This window comes from Dryas octopetala, chromosome 2 (assembly GCF_963921425.1).
Source record: "Dryas octopetala chromosome 2, drDryOcto1.1, whole genome shotgun sequence".
Lineage (NCBI taxonomy): Eukaryota > Viridiplantae > Streptophyta > Magnoliopsida > Rosales > Rosaceae > Dryas > Dryas octopetala.
Genome location: NC_141367.1, coordinates 16,291,474 through 16,301,048, shown reverse-complemented (window position 1 = coordinate 16,301,048; position 9,575 = coordinate 16,291,474). Strand labels below are relative to the sequence as shown.

The following is a 9,575-nucleotide window of genomic DNA, read 5'->3' as shown; positions in this document are numbered from 1 at the left end:
TAACTCAAAACATTATCAAACGACGTCAAAGTTACTAAAACGATACAGACAGCAGCAGAGTGAAACGACGACGTATAGTGGCTCACACACTGAACCATGAACCATCCATATCATCTACCATCGGTGCCTCACAACCACAATTCTTGTACAAGGGATACATACAAACTTACAAAGACAATGGAGGTGTCAGTCGTGGTGGAGTTATCAACTTATCATCTCTCTTCTTCTTCTTCCAAAAAATGCTGCTACGTGGCACAATCTCCGCCCCCCTCCCTTGTCTCCGTCTGAGAACGACCTCCAGTCACCCCCAAAACGTGGGCGTATCATGTCAGGCCGGTCCAAGCAACAAGTACGCAATCTCCGACCAAGACCTGGACTCCCGAGGCTTCCTCCTCCACCGAACAATAGAGGAGCTGAACCTGGACCAGCTGAACAGGGTGTTCGTGGCAGTCGGGTTTCCGAAGCGGGACCCGGTGAAGATCCGAAAGGCTCTGGAGAACACGGACTCGGTGCTGTGGATGGAGTACAGGAAGACGAAGCGGCCGGTGGCGTTTGCTAGGGCGACGGGGGACGGCGTGTTCAACGCGATCATATGGGACGTGGTGGTGGACCCCTCTTTTCAGGGGATTGGTCTCGGGAAGGCGATGATGGAGAGGCTGCTGGAGGACCTCCTGGCCAAAGGCATTTCTAACATTGCTTTGTATTCGGAGCCCCGGGTTTTGGGCTTCTATAGGCCATTGGGGTTTGTGGCGGATCCGGATGGGATCCGGGGAATGGTATATTCCACAAAACCCAAAAACAAGATATCATTCCTATAAATACTCTTTCTTTTTTCTTTTTTTCTCTTAATTTTAATTGATTACCATTTTACCAGCTTTTGCTGCCCAAGTTTTTGAGATTGCAGAATATGAATAAGATATGGATGTATACATTGTGTTCAAACCTTCACCATTATCCACAAACCACAATTTTAAACATGTACATCAACTAGTTATTGGTTTAGTTCGTTGGAATTTCTGCTCCCATATATAGACGTTAGATGTTATATTTCTCGGAAATTTTTTGGAATTTTTTTGTATTTTGTTGCATTTTTTTATTTATATTAATTATAATAATTAATTGCAACGGACATTTAATCATGCCCGTTGATCTCCAACAGACAAGCAACGAGATTCGTTGAAAGTGTGCAGCTCATCTGGACCATCCGTTTCTAATGGACCTTTAGTCACGGCCACACGTCTTCCTCACACGTGGAAGGTTACGTGACTCTGCAACGAGACAGAGCATGGGGCCCGCATGCAAGTTGTTTCTCGGCCACCACAGCTCTTTTCTCTCTCCTCTATGATTCCCACGTGGGCCGAGCCCACTCGGTATTGCTCTCACTCTCTGTGATGTCCATATATGAACATCATCAATTGGACTCATGCACAATCACACTCACTCTCTTCGGCCCAGGGTGAGCTGTGAGTCCAATTTTTGAGTCCAATTAATCACTCTCACAAACACGGTGTGGAAGGCCTTATGAAGACATGTGATCACTTTTTTAAATTGACTGATGAAAATATAATTAAAGACTAAATACATATAAAATAAAAGTTTATGTACTTAATTAAATTACAAAAATTTGGGTACAAAATTAAGACAGGAGTCAAAATTTGGAAAAATTATTCTGTATATCCGACACACCGACACTTGGTATAACAATTCAATGTATCATAATATGGGTGGATGTTATTATTACTATATCCTACTAATATAAATATACCATCCAATAATACTCTTACACGTTGACTTGGTTACACCACGTGGCGGTGTATCGGATATACCCAATAATTTTTCCAAAATTTGAGCTAAAAGTGAAAAAAAAAAAAAAAATTACACTAAATAACCTCTTTTGTAATGGGCTCTTCAATTCTACTTAGACAGAGTTTGTTATTTGTTTTTGTTGAACAAAGAGATTTCAATAAGTAGAATCATTCTGTTGTTCAACCAATTTTATTTTATTTTTTTGGAACTGTTCAATCATTTAATTGACAAGATTTAGGTTTGAATAGCAGATTTGGGTTTGATCCGGGTTTTATATGGATTTATCTAGAGTTTTTGTTCAATAGTTCATCAGTCTCAATATATAGACCTCATATTTATAGCTCCCAAATGATCAGAGATAAACTCCCAAAATCTCTTATTTTAGATCGAATATAACTTTTTTCAATTATCTAAACAATATTACTCTGCATAAATATATATGTTTATCTAAACACTTGTGGAAACGAAAATGGCTAATTTTCAAGATTCATATACTAGGTGGTTACCATCTCCACCAAGCTATTAAAAGCTTGGGTTGAGCTACCATTACATTCAACAGCATGATGAGCTAGATTTTTGAGCACCCCAATTTTCTGTCTCATTTTCTTTCCTTCTTTAGCCCTCAAAACTAGTTCCAAGGCCTTAGTTGCTCCAACTTTTGTAAGGACCCCTCCCTCAACCTCCACACCAATCCCCCACACAGCCTCTACTGTCCTCATGTTGAGCTTTTGGTCCCCAAAAAAAGGCCTGCATATCATAGGCACACCACCAACTATACTCTCCAAAACCGAATTCCACCCGCAATGTGTCACAAAAACCCCAACTGAGGCATGCCCTAAGACTTGCACTTGGGGAGCCCAAGAAACTATTTTCCCATTTAGGCTACTTTTGTCACACGCCTTGGGCAATATTTCTTCCACATTGCCCTTAAATGACCAAATAAATGGAAACCCACTTTCCACTAATGCTTCAGCAAATGCTGCTAGCTCATGAGGTGGTGGTGTCACCACACTTCCAAAGCTAACATATGCCACAGATGCAGGCTCTTGCTTGTCCAACCACTCTAAGCAACCACTTGGATCTGAAAGCAATGGTGAGGATGGTGATGTTAGAGTGAAGGGTCCAACATTGAGGAACCTGTGGAATCTTGAGTTGAGCTGATTCACAACTTCAGGGTCTGCTTCTTCAAAAGAGTTTATGGCAACAGCAGTTGCTTTTGGAAGCATTTGTCCCATTTTGTGTAACAGGTTTGACATGGGGGATTTTAGGTCTCCTAATAAAAGTCCTTCTGGTAGGTCAGCTGCCTTAACTGATGAAAATCCAGGAAGGAAGTCAAGGGTTTGTTCTCCACGTCCTGAAAGTAAGAAAAGAGTGCAGCTATTAATCAGAAGAAACTACACAGTATTCTTTTCTTTTTGAGCCAAGAAGTTACAAATTGAGAAAATTTAAAATGAGCTATGATATATATATATATATATGTATACTTAAAATAGTTTTGGATATTAAACTGAAGAGAAATGAGGATACCTTTATTTGAATGGAAAATAAGAATCACATTGTGGGGTGTGCTACCCTCGCAATGTGGTCCAGTAATCCAAATCGTTTATTTTTTGAAAATTATCATGTAAAAAAAAGACAAACAAAATGATCTTAAACATTTATTCAGCGAATCATTGTTGAATAAATCGAAGAACACTATATTTTTTATAAACATATAAATTATCAAGATGATAATATAAAATGGCTAAATCATTTTTAGTAATTTAATTAATTTTTTTGTATGAGATAAGCTTTGAATGAAGAACTTAGATTATAGAGTTCGATCAATTATGGGGTGTGGATCCTAATAATATACTAAAAATACTAAATATTATCTCAATTGTTTATTATCAACTGATGTAGTACATGCATACTGAAGGAATTTAGGCATTTATCTCAAAATCAAAACTAATTGACAATAAGAGTAGTTTAAACCCTTATAAATCACTATGCAATGCCTCACATTTTTAATGTAAAATTTTTCTCTCAACGCATACATGATATATAATTTCTTTATTATTGTAAAAATGAGGTCCAAAATAGGTCCAATTATGCACAAATAAAACACTGTCGTAGACTCATATTAGCTGAGATCCAAACAATTGAGATAATAGACTAACATCTAGTACTATTCTAAAATATTTTAAAAGAATATTGGATGAGGACATCCAAGGACTCATTAAACAAGATTGAATTGTGGAAGGGGTTGTATTCAATTCCTGATGAGTTTGGTTCCGTGGCAAAATGTTTGGCCATAAAATTGTACTGGTTAATTTCTACCCAGTTCACATCCTACTCATTTAATACTCAGCCAGACATTGAAGGAGCATATGCAACCTTTCAAAATATCTCCCTCAAATTATTTTATGTAGTTAAGTCCATTGAAGACCTCTCACCTCTGCCAACTGTTGGCATAAAGAAACCTATGTCAAAGGTCGGTTCCTTGTTATCCCTAGATTGACTAATACCATTAGCACTTTAAAATAATTATTTTATACTTTTTAAAGTATCTCTAACGGACTCCTTCAATTTGGTTATTCAAATCTTATTTTGCTAAAGTATATGGCAATTTGAAGAGCCAAATTTCTTACTTTAAAATTGTGAACTCCAACAAATTCTTCAATTTTATTAATTTATTATTTTTTCTTTCTTGTTTAGAAAAAATTAAGATTTCATTAAAATTTGAAGAGCCAAATTAATATTTTAATATTTGAAGAGTCAAATTCACTCGTTAAAACTGACGAGCTGACTTTAGACCCCTATTTTGACGAGCTCATTTGTAGAGGTTGTTGAAGATGATTTATCCAACGTACATGGCACAACTAATTGAGCAGCCAAAGACTTTTGTTGAGTTTGTTGGAGATGCTCTTATACAGTCAATGATTCTATAATAAACACAATTATTGAGGTAATCTAGTTAGAAGAACAGTAAAATTTGTCTAGCACACTCAAGTTCGATCATCCCTAAATTTTTTTATTTAAAAAAAAAAACTTTATAATGAACTAATGAAGGGTTAAAAAGATTCGTCTTGAAAGACTACATGTATCACCATAGTTGACACTTGTTATATCAGTTGCTATGTTCATTTTTTCATTTGTCTGATGCTATGTCCAATTGTTTTTCTGTTTTACTAATATACATGTCCAATTATTAATTAGATTCGTTGACTTTAGTTACCAAATTGTAATGTTTTTTCATTTTAACTACCAAAATGTTTATGTCATTTCACTTTAGATATTAAATTTCAGTTTAGGTAACAACTTTAAAAAACATGGTTATATCGAGCTGTGACTGTTTAACAGTCATAACTTTTTTATTAATTTGTTGTTTTTTCAATATTTGCAAGACTTAAATTTTAATGTTTAGTTTATGAATTATAGGACTCTTCCAAGCCTAAATCAAAAACATTAAATCCTTATAAATTTTAAATTTTTATGAATTTGAAACTGTCACAATTGTGATTGTTCGACAGATATAACTGTATAGCAAACTAATTTGTGACTTAATCCAAAATGTCTTGCTCTGGGTTACTACCTAAAGTAAAAAAAAAAAAAAAAAAGTTCATTGACTTTAGGTACCAAATTGTAATGTTTTTTTTATTTCAACTATCAAAACATTTATATCATTTCACTTTAGGTACTAAATTTCAGTTTATGTAACAACTTTAAAAAACATGGTTATATCGAGCTGTGACTGTCTAACAGTCATAAATTTTTTTTTGATTTGTTGTTTTTTCAATATTTACAAGGCTTAAACTCTAATGTTTAGTCTTTGGGTTATAGGACTTCATTCCCCAAACCTAAATCAAAAGTATGAAACCCTTAAAAATTTTGATTTTTTATAAATTTTAAACAGTCACAACTGTATAACAAACTGATTTGTGACATAATCCAAAATGTTTTACTCTAGGTTAGTACCTAAACTAAAAAAAATTAGTGTACGTCTTGCTGGTTTACTGAAAAACTATTGATATTTGGTATTTAATCCTAATTTTCTAAAAAAAAAAAATTAGTGTCTTGCTGTTTTTCTAAAAAACTATTAATATTTGGTATTTAATCCTAATTTTCTATTATTAATATGTGCAATTAATGTGAATCCTCCGAATCACTATTTTAATCCTTTTTAATAACTTATTTGATAATAAAAAATAATAATAATGATTGAGGCATCAAAAACTGTCCTACATTTCAGTTAGAGTGCTACTATTCTCACCCCCATGTTTTATTTTTTCACCCACCCTATAATTACACCCTCTTTAAAATTTTAAGAAATAATAATCTTCTTTTTCCACCCCCTAATGTCCCTAAAATACCCTTACTAATAAAAACTTTTTCCACCAAATTTATTTCTCTATATTTTCTTTTTTCCATAAACCCTAAACTCTATTCACCAACCAAATTTTGAACTTATATATAACCTCATACATACTCTTAGATCAAATAGAAAGAGAGTGAGAGAAGAGGGGGCAGGGTTAAATCAACCCATAAATATATTGTAACTTTGTAATGTGCCCAAGAACTTTTATGTTAGGGTGAGATTGTGAATAAGAGAAGAAATCAAACAAAACAATTAAAAAAATAAGGGGGATTTGAGAATATGAATGATCGAGACAAAATCATATATTGGAAACAATATCTTATAGTCAGATTGTGAATAAATATATGCAGAAGAAAAAAAAAAATAGAAGAAATTATTGTTCATGAATCCAAAGTGGTTTTTCTTGTAGATTAAAGTGTGGAATATGAAGAGAAAATAAAATGAGTTTAGGTAAGTGTAAAGAAGAGGATGAGTAAAGTATTTTTTTGTTTTCACAAGTCTTTAGAGGTCATTTCGGAAAAATTAAATAAGTAATTAATATTTTTATAAAGTGGTGGACTGGTGGGTGGGAAAATAGGGTGAGAATAGTAGCACACTTTTAGTTATAATGTGACAGAAAAACAGAAAGAGTTGGAATGGTTGAAGATAAGTAAGGGACTCTACAACGACCCAAATAGAATTGAGTGGCTCACAGTCACAGCTGCATGTCTACTCGATCACTATTGATCAGGACACCAAAAAGAATACACTCATTGGGGAACTATTTAGTTTGGTTTCTAGTACTATATATATAATGGATTAGCTAAAAATGCATTTTCATGCATGAATATTTTCTCTAAATTCTGCAAACATATAAAAATAAATCATAAAATGCACAAAAGATGCATAAATTCCTTATTAATTATCAACTTAATATTCAATTGGCAAATGAACTAATGATTGATAATATATGCATATATACCAGTTTTTTTGGTTCCAACCCCTTCCCTTATGATGTCCGTGTCAACATGAACAAGGAGAGAGCGAGGTCCAGCCGTCCAAACAGGCACCCAAGAGACGTTCATTTCCTCGGCCATATCTCCCGCAAACCAAAAGAACGCGTCTGTCACCAAGCACCCAATCTTCAACCCAGTCTCCGCCTCGGCCTCTTCCATAGCCCTCTTAAAATTCCCTGGCGTGGCCATAAGAAAATGGCCCGCCAACTGTATGGGGTTGCCGGAGGACACGAAGCCCTCCGGCAGCCCATCCCATACGTTGTAAGTCTTCACATTATCAAAGTCTTTAAACTTTGAAAAGAGGGAGTTATTTGCTTTGGCGGTTGTCAAGAACGAGAACTCCACGTCCGGGGCAGTGGCCGCCAGTCTCAGGACGAGGCTAAGAAGAGGGCCTGCGTGGGTCCCGTAAGGAAAGGCCAAAGCCGCGACATGCTGAGTTCGGGGCCTAGGCATAATAAGACGTCTGGAGTCGGGTTAGAATTGACTAATATTTTTTTGGAAGTATTGGAGGCTCTAAGACTATGTGCTGTGGCAAATGTAAGTATATATGTAGTCTTCGTTTATACGAGAAATAAAGAGAGAGGGCCAACGGGAGAAGGGTAGGTGGGAGAAGGGTAGGTAGGCAGTAAAGAGAGGTAGAGATAGAGCATATTTCATGTGAGGTCATGACCCATTAATTTATAGATGAGATGATTTGGTTGTTGAGAGAAAATGGTTGGTTGTCAAATGAACAACAAGAATGAGAAAAGTAAGTGTGGAAAGACAGACGTGGAGGTATATGTACGACCAACTTAGAAAAGAACTTCAGTCCAAAAAAAGAACTTAGAAAAGGACCGGGGATTTTATGTGGGTTCGGTCCATCCCACCGACCGCTATGATGATCAATTTCAATTGACCACGATGTACCATCGTAATTCTTGATCGGATACTAATGAAAATTTATGTATTTGAAATCCTCAAATATATAAATATATAAATTTGAAATTTTATTATTTAAATAAAAAATTTAAATGTGAAGATTTTATTGAGGATTTGAATTTAAGAATTCTTTTTGTTTGACCTTTTAAGAATTTAAATAATAAGGATAAAAAATATTAAATATGATTTTTTATTTTCATGTATTTAGCAATATAGCATAAATATTTAAAAATAGACAATTAAGTACAAACTCAAATCTAGCTTAATTGGTGAACAATTTTATTTCTATTTATGAGGTTGGAGCTAGGTTCAAACCCCACGGACCACTCTTTTTATTTATTTTTTAGAAAAATAAATCATGGAGCTTGACACATTAGAGAAACTAGTTTTCAAAGTCATTTGAAATCCCTAGATTTGGGCCTTTAAAATTCACCTTGGATTTGGGCCAAATCCAAATCTCTTCTTTCAATTAAATCTAAACAGAAAGTCTCCAAATTCAACCCTACCAAATTAAATCACCCAATCCAAATGCCCCATTAGTGTCATTTCCCCCTTAAATGACAAAATAACTACCCATATATATATATATTTTCCATAAGATCTAAAGTACCAACCAATAGCCCAAAAGCTTTAACTCAATAGGCCAATTGCCCAAAAGGTTTTACTCGACTAGCGATTTGGTGGTCTTAGTTTGGAGAAGTTATTTATTGATCTTAGAGGGGGTTTGTATTTCATCATAACTCTAATTTTGTTCTTTTTTGCTCAATGTCACAGTCTTCTCGCGGCAGCTATGGTCATGTATTTTCTTAAGTCTACGTTAAATTTCATAGTCTTGAAGCAAAAAAGAAAAAAGGGTTCACAGTATGGATCAGATTGACAAGAAGCATGCTATGATTTTCTTTATTGAATCAAGAATGACTGTGACTCAATTGCAGAAACTATTTTATCGATTAGGGATGAAGGAGTTTCTTGTTTCAGATTTTTTAGCAGTCAAACAGAGTGTGCAACTTGATGTAGATGCAAGTTATTCAAATTGTGGAGTCAGACTCTCTTTGAGTGTGCTCAATGATTAATTATCTGGTGAAGTGTTGGGTCCCAGAAGGAAACCTAGTTGAAGAGGTAAAATATTTGTTAGTACACCAAGGTCTTTCACCAATTCAGTTTCGCTCTAGAAATTGTATTATGGTGACTCCCTCTCTAACTCGTTTTAGGTTGAGTGAATGCTTAGTTAGATATAGTAGTTTAGAGTGGCTCGATCATGTCTTCTATTAAGAATGATAAGTCTATTTTGAATTTGTATTCGTAATAAAATTATTTGCAGTTTAATGCTAAAAAAATCTCAATTGGCATTTGAAGGAAATTTTTGTGGGTGCAATGGTAATACCATGTGACTAGGGATGGCAATTTTCCCCATGAACCCTATCCATGCGGGGACTCGCCCCGAATAGGGCGAGGATAGGAATAGCACTCCCAGCACCCCCCCTCCCGATTTCCTCATT

General features: G+C 35.0%; 1 protein-coding gene and 1 pseudogene across 1 annotated transcript; one reads left to right on the top strand and one right to left on the bottom strand.

The window, feature by feature from the left end:
* Window positions 1-942, top strand: LOC147293483 (GCN5-related N-acetyltransferase 1, chloroplastic pseudogene; annotated as a pseudogene).
* A 1,225-nt stretch (window positions 943-2,167) lies between these two features.
* LOC147293482 (flavonoid 3-O-glucosyltransferase-like) lies at window positions 2,168-7,745 on the bottom strand. Its single transcript, XM_086232264.1, has 2 exons — window positions 7,125-7,745; window positions 2,168-3,160 (listed from the first exon to the last, which is right to left on the bottom strand). Exons 1-2 carry the CDS (start codon window positions 7,609-7,611, stop codon window positions 2,301-2,303), a joined length of 1,347 nt encoding a protein of 448 aa, XP_086088390.1. The 5' UTR covers window positions 7,612-7,745; the 3' UTR covers window positions 2,168-2,300.
* Window positions 7,746-9,575: the final 1,830 nt, after the last annotated feature.